At 44.5% G+C, this 18,048-nt stretch overlaps 1 protein-coding gene across 1 annotated transcript; it reads right to left on the reverse strand.

Annotated features, from left to right (window-relative positions):
- Positions 1-1,412: 1,412 nt before the first annotated feature.
- LOC133381494 (zinc finger protein 436-like) lies at positions 1,413-17,981 on the reverse strand. The gene is made up of 8 exons (XM_061620654.1): positions 17,920-17,981; positions 16,818-16,951; positions 15,370-15,793; positions 13,981-14,062; positions 13,377-13,459; positions 12,999-13,125; positions 12,770-12,880; positions 1,413-5,946 (listed from the first exon to the last, which is right to left on the reverse strand). Exons 3-8 carry the CDS (start codon positions 15,784-15,786, stop codon positions 4,904-4,906), a joined length of 1,863 nt encoding a protein of 620 aa, XP_061476638.1. The 5' UTR covers positions 15,787-15,793; positions 16,818-16,951; positions 17,920-17,981; the 3' UTR covers positions 1,413-4,903.
- Positions 17,982-18,048: the final 67 nt, after the last annotated feature.

Raw genomic sequence — 18,048 nt, forward strand, 5'->3', positions numbered from 1 at the left:
GAGTTGGAGCAGCAGGCGACCTAATTTCACAGGTCTGTTATCTTTTTTTCTAGACTATTTACAATCTTTTTTTTACTGAAAGCTAAGAGTCTGGGCGTCCTGCTGGCTCTGAGCCCACTAGAAACAAACCCCTTTTGCCCATTGTTGGTGGCCTGGGCTTCTTACGCTTCCAAATGATGTTTATCCTCCACAGTAGTGGGCAGTGCTTCATGCGATCTATTCACACTGTGGCGTTCCCGCGCGTCGGTTAGTACTTCTTCCCCACCCACCGTAAGGCCCGGAAACCTGTGGTCCATTACGGGAACGCACAAAAAATATTTTTGAAATACAGGTTTTTTCCCCCAGTATACCAGATTTGCACAAAAGATTGGTAAAAAAAAATGTGGGTTGCGTTCAACCTTATGCTCAGAGTAGATCCCTTAAAAGTAATGGACATGACAAACTTAGGCGTTGATTCGGTTCACAGCTCTTTCTGGTGCCACTTCAGCAGAAGAGAATGCAAACGGCATCGGCTATCCCTGAGCTTGTATTTTTAATTTTGGATTTTCCCAGGATTGGGGAAATCTGAATTCACTCTATAGAAAAAGGGTGGTTTCTGCTTGAGGGCAACGCCACGTGAAGGAAGCCCAGTAAGACTCAAACAGCCTCAGGCTCACGGTACAGCCCAGCATTGGCAAGCCCTTAGTTGAATTCAACCCATTAAGCATAAATGTATACCATCTGTGCTCCCATTGGGACGATGGGTGGGATATCAATATGAGGAAACAAATAAAATCTGGATGGTGGCTGTTGAGAAACACAGCATGGGAGGGGGGCGATCTGAAGCTGGAAAGCAGCAAGGAGAGGCATGCTTAATCCTCCTCACCTTGCACTTACTGTTTCTTTGCTGCATCTCCTCAGCCCTGCTGCAAAATTGAGAGGGGAAGAGGATCCTCCAGTCAGGTCAAGGTCCCCCCTATGCAGAGATCGGGGAATCTGTGGGGCCCACCAGACATTGTGGGACTCCAACTCTCATCCGTCCCCTGCAGCATGGCCAACCGTCAGGGACAATGGATGGGTGTAGCAGTCCAATGACACCTGGAGAGTTAGCATCCCACGCCCACTTTGTAAGATCTCCTTGTACTTTTGTGATATGTTTCAGCCCTTACAGAGGGGGAAGATGGGCGATTGCGACAGGGGTGGGCAGTGGCAGCTGGTACCTCCATGTCAGTGGGGCAGTAGAATCTATCCCAGGTTTTTCCTGAAGCTGTACAGAGTACTGAACCCTTGTTTTCCTTTTTAAGAGATATTAATTTTAATTTTTTACACGCAGTGTCGGGGAATTGGGTCTTACCAATGAACCCAAAAGCCACTCCTCATTGATGAAGGCAGGAGACAGCAGGAATGAGCAGGAGTGTTGGGACCACACCAAGAATTTTTTTAAAAAATATTTATTGAGATGGCCAATTAACACAGCCAGAGGTGCTCTTGTGAGTCACCCATTGCAGAAATAGTGAAATGCAAAATTAGATATGCCAAATAGTCCTGATCTTTCATACTCACACACAATCATGCAAGTAACTGGGGGCCAGCCAGTACTGTAGCAAGGGAGAAGAGATTTGAAGAAGCAGGTGGTGCGCTCAGAGGAGTCTTGGAGGTTGAAGGCTGTGGTGAAAAACTTCTCAAATCTTCTGGTGAAGCTGGGATGTCTTTATAAGATGTTTTGATGTTATTTTGGCATCTTCACTGAGCTCTGGTATCTCGTCCATCAATCAGTCAGCTGGCACTTGTAATGATGGCAGTCTCTTGGCAATTCTGTGTCCTCAGGATTGCATCTCCTCTTTTTGGTACTCAGACTTCCGTTAGAATTATAACATTTATTTTTGGTGGTTGTATTCCAGACACACCCCAGTTGTCTTAATAACTTTCAGTGCCTCCAAGCCTCCAGTTTCAGCCATAAGCCCTAGAAAGAGAAGTTCATTCACACCCACACATCCTCTACATGTTATAACGTATACCACTCTGTCATCGGTGGCTTTGGGTCACTAGCTGGCTCCGTTGTACACACAAGCAATGTAACAGCAGACACTGCGCTTTGTTTTACAAACAAGATGGAGAAAGTTATAAAACTTCCTGGCTTTTTCTCAAACACTATGTCCTGACATTTTCAATACTAAAAGCATTTCTTATATAAATTTTAAAGATACAATTCTAAATGTGAATGTAATGATAGAATATTTATACTAAATGCAATATTCCAGTAGCAATATCAATAATAAATACCATGAATATGTAAGTGCAGAGAAGTGATGCATATAGGATAGAGGAAATATATAGCAAATACACTTTAATTCATGTCATTCCCCGTTGGCCATTCCATGAAATCTTTAGTGGACAGACATATCTCTTGCCATGCTTCTACAGGTGTCATTCACAGGTGGCTTGGGGCAGATTGGGTTTTGCCTTCACATACAGCAATTGGAAGCAAACCAGATGATTAAATCAATCATGATAGCATGCACCAGCCTTGGTGCTTTATTGCAATGGAAGACTGTTAGAAAGAAACAACCAGAATCAACCTTCTATCCCCTACCCCCCACCCCCAAGTGACTGTAGGAAGCAATAAAACAATGCAGCCTTCTGTATGCATAGTATCTCTGCCACGAGGCATCTCATCAAACTATGGGTTGCAGCCAATCTTGGGGTCCATTGAAGAATAGCAAAAATAGACTGGCCTTTGTTGAGATTGGCATTATTTCATCACGTGCTTGAAGTTTCATATAGCTGGAAGAAATCTGTTTTGTTTCCCATATGCTTGCATTCCATTTGTCCTCAGAATTCATATCCAGCTGTTTTTGGAACTTTTTCTACCACACAAGCAGACTTGCTAAATATCACATTCCATATTAGGGTGATTCTTTCTTGTAAAGTACCGAAAAATGGGGCGGAGAGGAGGAGAGATACAGACAAGAAGAATGGGGCCACAGAGTACAGCCCCTGAGATTATACCTTTTGATCAAACCTGTCACTTTCCTATGCTGTAGAATAAATTCATATGATGGGGAGAAAGTGAGAACTGTGACAGGAGCTTTTCAACAATTCTTGCATGAATATGGATTGTCTTCTGTGTGAATACTTCGATAAGGATTGAGCTGTACCTTCTTACTGAATCTTTTTTCGACACCAGTAGCAGCCAACCTTTTTGTTTTTCCCAAGGGTCAACCCTAAACCAAAACGTAGGCTGACAGCCTGTACCCATTTACCTGCAAACAAATCCCATTAAACAGAGGCTTGCTTCTGAGCAGACATGCATAGCATTGCACGCTAAGTGGAATTCTGAATGAGTCCCTGGCCTTTAGCTCCTGCAAAGCAGGAGACATCCCAAAGGCTCTTTATGTTCACATTTGCCTAGAGGGGAGAGGGGGGTGTTATTTACCATTCACCCACACTTATTGCGTGGTAGTAATTGCAGAAAATAACTTCCGAGTACTACTTGACCTCTGGCAAACCCAGCACAGGAAACATGCGTCCTGATTGCTAGGAAAAAGGAAGAGCAAACTATACAGATTCCAAGGAATACAGGCATACCCCACTTAACGTCGTCTCGCTATAACGTACATGCTCCATACTCCACCATACCCCACTTTAACGTAAGCGGTTCGCAATAACGGACACTGACGGAACTTGTGTTCCACATGTGTTGCGAAGCGTCGTCTCAGCGATCTGAGCAGAGTGATTGAGCGATCTGAGCGGCTGCTGCCTTGGAGACAGAACTGTAATCATTTAAATGTAAATCATTTACCTTTAAGTACTTTACTTTACAGTACTGTAAAGAGCAATCGGAGCTCTGCCTGCCCCAGCCTAGGTTGGTGGTGGCAGTGTGTGTGTGTGGGGGGGGGGGACCTTGTGCTCTTTAGATCCCCGATTTCATTTTAGATCCCCCTGATTTCATGTTACTGCCCCATTTTATACCTCTCCCTCTGCATTGTCCCATCTGCTTTATTGTAATTGTTTGTGATAAAAAAATAAAGTATTTAGATCACCCTGATTTCATTTTATACCTCTCCATTGTCCCATTTTATACCTCTCCATTGTCCCATCTTCCTTTCCTGCTTTAATTCAATACTTTTCTCTCTCTGCCTATCATTAGTTCTGGCTTTTGCCACTGCTGGCTTGTGCGTGTTTAGTGTGCATTGGTGTGCATTTCCCTTGCCTTCAGTACAGTACTGTACAGTATTACATACAGTACATAATGGCAGATACAAAGAAGAGTAGTAAATCTATCACCTTAGAGATAAGCCTACTTTATTTTATGATTATTTTAGTTATAAATGCGTTATTTACATCAGTTATGCCCATATATGACGAGTGCAGTGCAGGCATGCATCAATAAGTGGAAAAAAAGTAGTGCTTCACTTTAAGTACATTTTCATTTTATATACACGCTCTGGTCCCATTGCGTATGTTAAAGCAGGGTATGCCTGTAATTAAAAAAAAAGATAGCAGCAGAAAAAGTGCACTAACAGGGAAGGCAAAACTGTAGCTCTTTTCCACCCCAGGGATTCCCATTACCTGGTGTCCAAACAACACAATTATCTGTCACAGGTCTGGCTTCACTCATTGGCTAATGAGACCAACGGACAGGAGCAGCCAGGCTTAGAAGGGTACCTGTCTATTTTGCTCCATAACTTACTTTCTAGAAGGGCTAGAGATTATCATTTTTAAAAAAGTAAGCCCAGATTCTGGGGAACCTGCTGAGGGCACCACTGAAAGCCTTTGCAGAACCACAAGACACCCATGGGCAACTGATTGGTGACCGCTGAACTACACTCAAATATTAATATGGTTCCCCCCTTTCTGAATTCTTTCATGACAACAGAGTTGTGCTACTTCTACTTCAGCTCTTTCCACATTCCAAGAAGTTCTATGGTTTCTCCCCAGTGTGAATTCTTTGATGCAAAGTGAGAGACGAATTTTTACTGAAGCCCTTTCCACATTCCAGGCATTTATATAGTTTCTCCCCAGTGTGAATTCTTTGATGGGAAGCGAGTTTATTTTTCCAGCTGAAGTTCTTTCCACATTCTAAGCACTTATATGGTTTCTCCCCAGTGTGAATTCTTTGATGGGAAGTGAGACCGTTTCTCCAGCTGAAGTTCTTTCCACATTCCAGGCATTTATATGGTTTCTCCCCAGTGTGAATTCTTTGATGGGAAGTGAGGAATGAATTTCTATTGAAGCCCTTTCCACATTCCAGGCATTTATATGGCTTCTCCCCAGTGTGAATTCTTTGATGTGACGTGTGATTGTTCTTGCAGGTGAAGCTCTTTCCACATTCCAAGCATTTATATGGCTTCTCCCCAGTGTGAATTCTTTGATGTGCAGTGAGATTGCTGTTTTGGCTAAAGCCTTTCCCACATACTAAGCACTTAAAAGGTTTCTCCCCAGTGTGAATTCTTTGATGAGAAGAGAGACTGTTCTTCCGACTGAAGCTTCTTCCACATTCTAAGCACTTATGTGGTTCCACTATGCCATGATATCTTTGGTGGGAAGCGAGAAATGCCTGGTGACTGAAGCTCTTTCCACATTCCAAGCATGGATATGTTTGGTCCCCGGTGTGAATTCTCTGATGCAAAGTGAGAGAGGATTTTCTACTGCAGCTCTTTCCACATTCCAAGCACTTATATACTTTCTCTCCTTTGTGGTTTTTGCAGTGGGCTTTGCATTTTATATTAGAATTGAGGTTTTTCCAATAAGCAAAATGTTTACTTTTTTTGTTTTTTTCATCTGTTTTCTCTCGGCCTGCAGTGTTACGGTAATCACTGCCATCAGAAGCAGAGGATTTCTTCCTCCTCTTCTCTTCTGCTTCAGTTTTCCTTCTCTGCCCTTCCCTCTTTTCAGACCCGCAGCTTTCCGGCCTCTCTTTCCCACATAGTACTCCCTTCCTCATAGCTTCCGAATTGTCACAATCTGCAAGGGAGAGAGAAACGGATAAGAACATGAGGGAAGAAATGGACCCTCAAATCATTGAACAATCCCAGTTAACTGTTGTGATAAAGGAAGACATGAAAGGACTTAAATGGGAGACCAATCTTACCCCAGGTTGAACAGTCTCTGTCGTCTGGCATTCACTGACAACTGAACTGCTATAGACTATTGAATTTGGACCATGGAGAGCTCCCAGTCAGGTTAATCCCATTGGGTGGGCCTGGGCCAATCACTCTCTTTCACCCTACCCTACAAGGTTGTACAGGTAAATAACCACAGGTATCCTCTTCTGAAGTGTTTGGAGCAATGGAAATTAGAAGATCAAAAGTGGAGGCCCCATCCTTCAGTGGCAGAGCAAGTGATTTGCATGCAAAACGTCCCAAGGTCAATCCCCCACTTCAGCAGCTAAAGGACCACAAGAAGTAATTCTAAGATGGCTCTTGTCTGTGTTGATATTTATTACGACTCTTAATGTTTCCTCATGCTGATTGATATATAGTTGCTTTGATTATGTGGTGGTTTTAACATCTCGTATTGATGTCTAACTTTTTCTGATTATCTGGATTTTTGTCCAGTGGAAAGTGGAGATATATATCCTTGAAAAAAATAAAAATAAGCAAATACTACTAGGCTAGATGAAGAGGTCTTGAAGTGCTAAAATTCATGCAGCATGAAGAAATGCCTTCTATGCTCGCCCACACACATTCATACAGCCAATTTGGCTCTATGTTAGCCAAGTCCCTTTTCCTATGAGGGTTCCTCCTCCCACCCACCCCAAAAAAGAGCAAAGATAAAATCTACTATGAATGAGTGTGTGATTGTGTATAAAATATGAGCTTTGTTATTTATTTTATTTTTATTATGTGCCTGGGCGAGAGGACAGTGTTGTGGGAGGGAGGACCAGAGGGGGCCCCAATCAGTGCAGTGACGGGTAATGGGAGGTATGGTGCTGTGAGGAAGACATGCCAGTTAAGGGGAACTCGACCCAGACAACTGGTGGCTGTGCCGTGTTCCGGTCCTCCTCACACCCACAGGATTGCTGGTAGTCTTATCAGCCAACCCTCGGATCTCCAGTTGCTGCTTCTTAATGCCAGATCGGTAAATAATAACACCTCCCTCATCCATGATTTAATTATGGATGAGGCGGCCGATCTGGCATGTATTACCGAAACCTGGGTGAGCGATCTGGGAGGTATTAATCTCTCCCAGTTGTGCCCACCTGGATATTCGGTCCAGCATCTGGGTAGATCCGAGGGTCGGGGAGGGGGAATCGCTGTGGTCTATAAAATTCCATTCCTCTCGTTAGGCACCCTATCCAGGTGGCTAATGGCCTGGAGTGTCTGCACATTGCGTTGGGTCAGCGAGACAGACTGGGAATACTGTTGGTGTACCGTCCACCCTGCTGCCCAACAGCTTCCCTAACTGAGCTGACGGAGGTGGTCTCGGATTTGGTGTTGCGATCCCCCAAGCTTCTGGTATTGGGGGATCTCAACATCCATGCCGAGGCCGCTTTGTCTGGAGCAGCTCAGGACTTCATGACCTCCATGACAGCCATGGGGCTGTCTCAATTTGTTACTGGCCCTACGCATGTGTCAGGACATACTCTAGACTTGATTTTTGCCACTGGGTTAGGGGATGGTGATCTGGGAGTGAGGAATTTTACATCTATTCCTTTGTCATGGACAGATCACCGCCTATTGAGATTTAGACTCACATTGTCTTCTCCCCTCTGCAAGGGTGGAAGACCGATTAAGATGGTCCGTCCCCGGAGACTAATGAATCCTGAGGGATTTCAAAGGGCTCTAGGGAATTTTCCGGCTGATAAAACTGACGATTCTGTCGAAACCCTGGCCACTCTGTGGAATATGGAAATGACCCGGGCAGTTGACACAATCGCCCCGGTGCGCCCTCTCCATTGCAGAGCTCAATTGGCTCCTTGGTTTACCTCGGAGCTAAGAGTGATGAAGCAAGAAAGGAGACGGCTTGAGTGCAAATGGAGGCGAACTCCCGACGGCTGTAATTATGCTCTTGTGAAGGCCTCTACCAAACGTTATGTGAAGGCGGTGAGGGCAGCAAAGAAGCAGTACTTTGCTGCCTCTATTCAGTCATCTTGTAACCGCCCAGCGGAACTTTATAAAGTTGTCCGGGGACTTCTACACTCTAGCCCTCCGGATGCAATACAACCATCGATAGCCCGCTATAATGAGTTTGCGAGGCACTTCCAAGATAAGATCACTAACATCCGTCGGGACCTTGACTCCAATATTGTAGCAGTTGAATCTAATGAGGTGTCCAGAACACAGTCTTGTCCGGTTTTATTGGATGAGTTTCAGTTGGTACAGCTCGAGGATGTGGACAAGGTGCTCGGACAGGTGCGGGCGACCACTTCTGCTCTGGACCCTTGCCCCTCATGGCTAATAAAAGCTAGCAGGAATGGAACAGCTGGTTGGGCCAAGGAGGTGATTAATGCCTCTTTACGAGAGGGAGTGGTCCCACTCTGCCTGAAACAGGCAGTGGTGAGACCGCTCCTAAAAAAGCCCTCCTTGGACCCTGATAATTTTAACAACTATAGACCGGTAGCAAATGTTCCATTTCTGGGCAAGGTTCTAGAGCGCGTGGTCGCTCACCAACTCCAGGCTCTCTTGGATGAAACTGATTATCTGGACCCATTTCTTTTTTTTTTCAATAATTTTTATTCAGATTTTCATAAAACATACAAGACAAAATCATAAAACATTCAAAGACAAAAAACAAAATCAAAAATAGTTAAACAAAAAGAAAAAAAGAAAAGAAGAAAAAAAAAAAAAACAAAAATAAAAAATAAAGAGTAAAATATTGACTTCCCATTTGTCAAAGATCAAATCAGTTATAAGTCTATAATATATAGCAATCCTGTCTCTTAAGTCATATTATAAAATCACTTTCCTCCAGTAGTTATCTTACTTAATCATCAAATCTCATAAACATTACTTTATTCTTTCCACAAAAAGTCAAAGAGAGGTTTCAATTCTTTAAGAAATATATCTATCAATTTTTTTTTCCAGATAAGCATATCGATTAATCCATCTCATTACTAATTATGATAATCTTATTGTCATAACCATAGTCAAAATAAACATTTCAATTAATCCATCACATCAGAATCTGTTAGGTTCAGTAATTTCAGTAGCCATTGTTCTATTATCTCTATTAGTTCCATTTTCCATCTTCCATCTTCAGTAGTCTTGTTAAGTCCAGTAATTTCAATATCCAATCTTCCATTATCAGTATTCCATAATAATCTTGCTGTCAAAGCCATAGTCATATAATAAGAGTCTGATGGGAATTACCTCTATCCCAAATATTTTCTTGCCATCCATTCTGAATAAGTTGCTGAAATACTGCTGTAAAATCATATCTCTGTTCTTTTTTTCAAAATACACTGGGTCATCTCTTAAAAGTTTTTCCATTGTCACATGGCTGCAGTTAATTCCATAGATTTTCTCTATATTGGGCTCCATCACATCATTCCAGTCCAGAAGATAATCCATGCCATTGATAACTTTATCTCTAGAATCTTCATTAATTTCTTCAGAGATAACATTGAGTTCCAAACAATAGATTTTATTTCTAAAGTCCATAGACTCCAAATCTTGTTCCTGTTCCACGTTTGTTCCAATCTCCGGGATCTCCTCTCTCACAGGGACCCCTATTCCAGTCTCCAGGGTCTCCTCTCTCACAGGGACCCCTATTCCAATCTCCGGGGTCTCCTCTCTCACAGGGACCCCTTCCAGGGTCACCTCTCTCACAGGGACCCTTATATCTTTAATCTCCTGCTTCATTTTACTCAATTCAATTTTCGTTATCTCAATCTCATTCATTATTCTCTGAAACATAGTTATTTCCAGATTCTCAGCCACTTTCTTAATTGCCATTTTAAAAGAAAAATATAGGAAAACCACTTCTTATTTCAGCAACAATTGGGTTAATACTCCAAACTTGGTGACATCACAGTATAAACAGAGCAGACAGCCTTATCTCTCCAATAGTTAAGTAAACAAAATGCAGTTCCCAGGATCGAAGCAATTAATGGCAATCGTCAAGAAACAGATTCGTCAAAATAAAATAGACCAAAAAGAGAGTAGTCTCAAAACAGTATAATATTTTTCAAAATAAAAATCTGGAATAGAAATCCCTCTTCTGTGTGTATCTTTAGAATGCAAATCCAGGACAGCTTTTTGCAACAAAAACAGAGATAAGCTATTAATTAGTGCGTAGCAGAGAGAAGTTACGGCTCCCCAGTGAGATGTCAAAAACCGATCAATCTGGCAAATCTCTTTTAAACAGCAACAATTTAAGTCAAGTAAAAGAAAAATATAGAAAGAAGGGTGCTTGCCTGTTAATGCGTTCTCTCTTAGAAGATAAGATGAACGTTCGCTTTAACAGATAGAGCTTGCTGTTGAAAATCCGTCCCACCTTCGTCGGCTGGACCTCGTCCCATAAATTAATGAGATCTGGTCGTCCCAACAAAAATAGGCTTTGAGGTTAATCTCTTCGTTTCTCCCTACCCGGGAGAAGTTTAATCAGTCAAAAAAAAAAGAAAAAACTGACTGATATATCTGAATAAGCTTCTTTTGAGGCAGGAGCCCGTCTCAAAAGCAGGCACAGGCTAAGTCACCCTTCCCGGAAGTCATTATCTGGACCCATTTCAATCGGGCTTTCGGCTGGGGTTTGGTACAGAAACGGCCTTGGTCGCCCTGTATGATGACCTCTGTCGGGAGACAGACAGAGGGAGTGTAACTCTGTTGGTTCTCCTTGATCTCTCGGCGGCTTTTGATACCATCGACCATGGTATCCTTTTGGGGCGACTCACGGACTTAGGAATTGGAGGCACTGCTTGGCAGTGGCTGCACTCCTATCTTGGGAATCGCCTCCAGAAGGTGATGCTTGGGGAGCATTACTCGAGTCCCTGGGTACTCCAATATGGGGTCCCGCAGAGTTCAGTTCTGTCCCCCATGCTCTTTAATATCTATATGAAGCCGCTGGGTGAGGTCATCAGGAGTTTTGGAGTGCGTTTTCAGCAATATGCTGATGACACGCAACTCTACTTCTCCTTTTCATCTTCCTCAGGTGAGGCTGTCAATGTACTGAACCGCTGCCTGGCCGCGATAATGGACTGGATGAGAGCTAATAAACTGAAACTCAATCCTGACAAGACTGAGATGCTGTTGGTGGGGGGGTACTCTGCCCAGGTGGTTGATGTCAGACCTGCTCTGGATGGGGTTACACTCCCCCTAAAGGAGCAGGTCCGTAGTTTGGGGGTCTTATTAGATCCGCTCCTGTCACTTGAGGCTCAGGTAGCCTCGGTGGCACGGAATGCGTTCTACCAGCTTCGGCTGGTAGCCCAACTACGACCCTATCTGGACAGGGAGAACCTTGCCTCAGTTATTCACGCTCTGGTAACCTCTAGATTGGATTACTGTAATGCACTCTACGTAGGGTTACCTTTGAAGACGATTCGGAAACTTCAGCTAGTGCAGAATGCTGCAGCCAGAGTTCTTACTGGGACGAAGAAATTCGACCATATAACACCTATTCTGGCCCAACTGCACTGGCTACCTATATGTTTCCGGGCCAGATTCAAAGTGTTGGTTCTTACCTATAAAGCCCTTAACGGCATCGGACCGCAATATCTGATGGAACGCCTCTCTCGCTATGTACCTACCCATTCACTGCGCTCGACATCTAAGGCCCTTCTCCGGGTCCCAACTCATAGGGAGGCCCGGAGAACAACAATTAGATCTAGGGCCTTTGCAGTGGTGGCCCCCGAATTATGGAATGCCCTCCCAGATGAGATACGCCTGGCGCCTTCTTTGTTATCTTTTCGGCGCCAGGTAAAAACCTACCTCTTCGCCCAGGCATTTTAAACTTAAATTTAATTTTATTTTAAACTTAACTGTAATTGTATTTTTATTTTATTCGTATTTTAATTTTGTTTGTAAATATGTTTTATATTGTATGTTTTAATCCACACTTGTTCGTTTTTTAAATGTGGTTTTATTTTGCTGTACACCGCCCTGAGAGCTCGTTGCTATAGGGCAGTTTAAAAGCGTAATTAAATAAATAAATAAATAAATAAAATACTAGCCTGAAAGGAATGTGAAGTATTGAAAAATAGGAAAAGTACAGATGTGGGGAGGGCTCTTGTTATTGGCCGAGTCTCTTTCCCGGTAGCCAGGATAGCCATTAGGGTGCTCTCCAGAGCTTCTTGGAATCCCATTCCCAGCAGCCCGAGTCAGCATGGACAACAGTCATCATTGATGGAGCGAGAGTCCAGCAATCTTTGGAATGCACCATGTTGGCTACCCCAGTCCCATAACGGTCCTTCTCCCCCCAAAATACTACTGTGCATTGCCAGCACTCTGCTCCAGGTCTAGGAAGAAGGAAGCCCAGAATGCCAAATGTTGCACCTGGTGGGCTATATTAGAAACCAAAATGGAGCTCAGCTATGCTGCTTTAGCACCTGCGGAACATTTTACTGAGAAATTCCAGAGAATTGCCTTTAACACTAAATGTGAAGCCAAAGTTCTAAACATAAAAGAAATATTGGGGGGAGGGGAGAGAGAAAAATGAAAAAGCAGGTTCTGAAAGAGCATCTTTGAACTCCTGATCAGATGTTTCAAGAAAGGCAAAAGTCTCACATATCTGTGGGAATTTGAGACCAGTAAAAGCCAGCCTCTTTTCTGCAATGGATTGTTATGTGGCCCAATCATAAAACAAGAAAACGACCGAGAGGCTTGTTCCACCTATCAACTCTGAAACTTACATCTCATATTATCTGGCCAGGTTAAATCAGCTGGACCACTGTTTGGAAGGGCAAAACTGGAGGATCCATGTTCAGACAGAATACAGTAGGCAGCTGTCCATTCAAGGTTAACTGCAGAGGGGTAAGAATCACAGATTAAGTAGGTGGCACTACATAAGAACATTTGGATTCATTACATGAAGGAACACTGAGTTTCAAAACATGTATTATGATCCAACTGGGGTCTTACCAAGATAGACAAAGTTCCCACAATTCTCCTCCATGACTTCACTATGCAGAACTCTCTGGTCAGGATCCAGCAGGGCCCACTCCTCCTCTGTGAAATACACAGCCACATCCTCCAAGGACACTGGACCCTAAAAAGAAAACATTCTGTCGTCATAGGAAGCATTATCTGCTGCCTACATGACAAAGTTAGTTCAGGTGAGGTGGCTGGTTGTTATTCTCAGGACAGAAACCATCTTAAATGGCATTCAGTTTTTTTGAGGGTAGCTTTGAGAGAAGCAAAGAGAAGGAGGGAAATTCATTCAGGCCCAGGGAAGTGAGCAGGGGACAGAGAGGCACCCAGGCTGCCCCCAGACTCCCCCCTTCTGAGTCTTCCCCCTACCTGGTCCGGAGCGACAGCAGAAGGTTCTTCTCCATCACAAACAGGAGATGTTTTTTTAGGTCGTGCTGATGTTGTTGCATCACCTGTGAGAAACAAAATGCATCCAGAAGCCATTGTTATATGTTTGTCTCAGAGTTTAAGCGATACGCATCTAACTGCAAATGGTTCTCACCTGTGGAGAATATTTCAGACATTTATTCAGAGTTCAGGGAACAGAGCCAGTGCGGTGTAATGATTAGGGTGTTAGACTGTGACCTGGCAGACCAGGGTTCAAATCCCCACTCAGCCATGAAGGTGATCTAGGGCCAGTTGCTGTTTCTCAGCCTAACCCACCTCACAGGGTTGTGCTGAGAACCATGTCTGTGCACCACCTGGAGCTCCTTGGAGGAAAGTTGGGATATAAATGTAACAAATAAAAAATAAATGAAAATTGCAGTTGTGTGATAAAACATCTCTCCCCACTTGAGCTCTGGGCCACAAATCAAAGTTCCAGTTCCCGTGTGCAAAATCGTGATGTAAACAGGAGCAATTCTCAGCTGTGGAAAGGCTGGAAACAAGAGTAAAAGAGCCAAAATCAACAGATAAAGACCCCATTCACCCTTACCCAGCGGCCTCTGCCTGGGGTCCGAAGGAGTCCTCTCTGCCTCAGGGAAATCAGTTCCTATTTCTGCATAAAGACCCTTTTCCTGAAACAGCATAATAAGAAGTCAAGTCATATAACAGGGAGTAGGATTAGAAGAGGACTGACAGAGGGAAAACCCAGACGGGTATTGGATATCAGGAGTAGCCAAGGTGGTGCTCTCCAGAGGTTGCCGGACTGCTGCCTGCATCAGCCCCAGAAAATGGGATGAATGGCCAGCGATTATAAGACTTTAACTTCAACAACATCTGTCATGGACATGTATATTTTTATGAAATGTTAAATTGATATTTAATATCATGTCTCAGTGCAAAGAACTCTGGGAGTTACATCTTGTCAGAAGACAGGCCTCTGGAAAGGCAAAAATGTCAAGTTTCGTTTCCAGCTGAAGGCAGTTAGGGAGGCCTGAATAGAAACACCTGGTTATCTGTGCTAATCAGTGAGAGCCTGGTACTCAAGGACATGCAGGCCTGTGAAGGTTGAGAACACAGCTGAGAGGGGGGCCTGCAAGGTGTGAAAAAGTGAAGAAGCATCGAGAAGGGATTACATCAGTAAGCCCCTGATTGGTTAATTAATTCTGGACTGTTGGGTTTCTTTTTCCTTAAGTATAGGGCTTGAGACCCATAGCCTTTGTTCCCCTGGGTGGTTCTCGCTGGACTGTTCCTAGGTGTCGATCCTGCTGGTGGTCACCTAAGAGGGGTTCCATTGTTTCTTACCTGATGCTATTCTCTCTGAGGAGAGATGAGATTGCAACCAACTACCTCCTAAGTACGTAGACAGGCTAGCTAGGTTGTTATTTTCTTGTTGTGTGTGAACTCTCTTATGTATACCTGAACCCCTGATTCGGTGTGTGGTTTTGAGGAATTTTTTGCTGCTATATCTTGATGTGCACTTATATTTTTGAATAAAGCTACTTCTATTTAACCTGGTGTGTTCATTGAGGGTAAGGGTGGTTCTGAATCCAGCATCTTGACCATTCGACTACACAACTACCAAAGGAAAAAGGAGTTAAGCCTAATTCTATTTTGGGGGTTTTACCAGAGGTTTCTTGACAAGGAGTGTAAGTTTGGCTCTTGTCTTATTGAACCTTGGTTTACCTATTTTCTGGGCTCAGAGTTCCCCTAGCTCTGAGTTGAACCAGTGAAGGGGTGGTGGCAGCCTATCTTCTACCTTGCAGGGTTGGTGTTAGTTTGCACAGCCTTGGCAAGGGGAATTTGGTGTTTGGGTTCCAGAACAATTGCCCTAAGGGTGGGAATTGGGTCTGAAGCATGATATCTGTGCCCTGTGGGGGTGCAGACGTCATGACAGAAGGCACCACATTGGCTATCCCTGGCCGAGATTATACCATCTCACCTTCTGCTCTGCCTGCTTCTCATTCTCTGCGCGGCTCAGGAGGAAACCTTCGGCAAGAGCCACCGCCTGGGAACTGGTCTCTGCTCCACATTCCCTCACCCAGCTCTCCATCTCTGGGGGCAGGACAGCCAGGAACTGCTCCAGGATCACCTTGTCCACGATCTGGTTCTTTGAGTGTCGCTCTGGCTTCAGCCACTCACGGCAAAGAAGGTGGAGTCGGCTGCAAGCCTGTCGGGGCCCCTCAGCCTCCTGGTAGCGGAAACACCGGAACTGCTGGCGCTGCACATCTGAGCTGAGGGGGTTCTCCCCCAAGATCTTCCACACGTTTCCTTCTGAAAATTCCTCCCCATGTGTCTCAGTCTTGATGGCATCAGGGCCAAGTCCTGCTTCAAGGGCAGCTGAGTCTTGCCGCTCCATCTTTGATCTGTGGATGATAAGAAGCAGTAGCATCTATCCTCCTGCTCTGTCCTCTGGAACTCTGTCTCCTCCATGCACACTCCCTCTTTTGACCTTTCACTGAGCCAACATTCGTTTTGTTACTTATGTCCTTTTTATAATGATGTTTCTAGGTTCTGTACAGAAGGAGCCAAGCCAATTACTGTATAAGCCAAACTAAATGGGGAACCCCATGCCTAGGCCAATGGCTGGCAGAGCAGGAAAGGTGCTGGCTAAGCATCCTTGAATATGGGGATCATTCTTCCTAGCATATAACCTTTGAGATAAACCCAGTGATGGGGACCATGTCTTCCTCTGAAGATGGATGTCTGGATGGTTGGCATCTCCCTGACAGCAGCTCGAAAGGAGCTGTAATCCTGATTACCCCCCATGCCTATTTAAGAGCAAACAAGCAAAAGGACAGACCTTTTTAGGGGAAGGGCCGTAGCTCAGTGGTAGAGCAGCTGCTTTGCTTGCAGAAGGTCCCAGTTTCAATCCCCAGCAACTCCACATAGGGCTGGAAAAGACTCCCTGCCTGTAATCCTGGGGAGATGCTGCCAGTCGGTGTAGACAATACTGAGTTAGATGGACCAATGGTCTGACTCAGTCAATGGCAGCTTCTGATATTCCCTAACTTTTCTTTGTGACATTTTCAAGCCTCTGCTGTAATACAGAATGTCTGTTTTAATTGTGATTGAAATTTCTTAATACATTGATATCTTTGGTTAATTTTTGGTTTGCCCGCTTTCAGAGTTGAGAGTGAGCTATGTTGTTATTAAAGTATATTGGAACACTGCAGTTCCTGGAGTTTCTGACCTGGTTGTGATAAGGAAATTGAAAGATCTTTGGGTGTAATGTGGTGGAAGAAAGCAGAGTCTAAATTTTTGGGATTGTCATCATAAATTAAGGAAGGACTAACTTTACCTTCACCTCAGCAGGCATTGAGTGATGGGATATGGATGCGGGTGGGGGCTGCCCTGCGGGTGTTTGGATTGGTCTCTTCATCCATTTACCTTTTAATACAACAGAGTTGTTCACTTTTCAACCGGGGTCTCCTGAGTCCAATTCCTTTGATGAAAAGATTGGCAGTTTTCAGTAGCACTTTCTGTTCACTCTTAAAAGGTCCCTTCTGCGTCCCAGCAGTTGCCTGTCTGGATGGGCGCAATCATGTCAGTTAGGAGGACTGGTAACATCACTCAGTGTGTGAGTAATGGGAGTATTCATAGACCTACTTTCAACCTTCCTCCCCCACATTCAAAGTGGTGTCCTGGCTTTGCAGAGGGGGGAGAAAAAAAGCTCTGCTCCCTGATTTGGATGGATCAGCTGAACAGGTTTCCTATGCGCCCTCCTCTGTGCCTCATCAGATTTCAGAGGGGCTACCAATGCCATGGTTGGGGAAAAGAGTTGCTACTTTACCCGAAAGCGAGAAAACAAGAATGAAAGGGACTTTGGACACAGGTGCTTTTGCTCTGGGGTACACAGCCCCCCCAAATTCCCTTCCTGTCAAGGAATCAAGTTCAAGTCCTTTAACCCTCTGATGTCTGGTACAGTGCTTCTGCTTATGGAAGGTCCACTTCCCAGCTCAAAGTACTCCCCATCATGCACAGCACCCATTTGCAGTATGATCCCTGCCCCAAATACTTCACTCACTGTACCAAGGCCTTCTGTGTCTTTTTTTCTTCCCTTTTTTTCTTTGTTCATTGGTTATTATACAGACTCCTCAGCCAGAGAAAAACACACCACCTCTCCATCCAGCTGCAGTCTACCACCCTTATCTGTAACTTTCACTAACGAGGCTTAGTTTTTAAGAGGAGGAAAAAACGAAGCTCTGCTCCCTGATGGTAAATGTTGTGATGGGGAATCCTGCAAGGGTCAGCTGAACACGGGTCACCTCCTCCTTATGGGGTGAGGGTCTTACTTGCTGTTGTGGGGCTGCTCCAGCTTTTTCTCTCCCTTCACCTGTTGGAACGACATTCTGCGGCATCTCCCGCCCTACACACAGGGATCCCAAGCCCACTCCTCGTTCCCCTGCCTTGCAGTTCCTCCTCTGCAGTTGCCCCAGCAGCCCTAGGATTCCCCTTCGCCCCAATGCCCAACTGGGGAGAAGGGGCTTACCGGATCCAGAAGGAGCCACTGACTCTGCAACTCTTGGGGGGGGGGGAAGACAAGGAAGACGCTCTTCACCAAAGGAAAATCCAGACAGGAAGTGATGTTGGGGGGGAAAGGAAGTACATTTCCTTCAAG

Source organism: Rhineura floridana, chromosome 3 (genome assembly GCF_030035675.1).
Source record: "Rhineura floridana isolate rRhiFlo1 chromosome 3, rRhiFlo1.hap2, whole genome shotgun sequence".
Classification (NCBI taxonomy): Eukaryota; Metazoa; Chordata; class Lepidosauria; order Squamata; family Rhineuridae; genus Rhineura; species Rhineura floridana.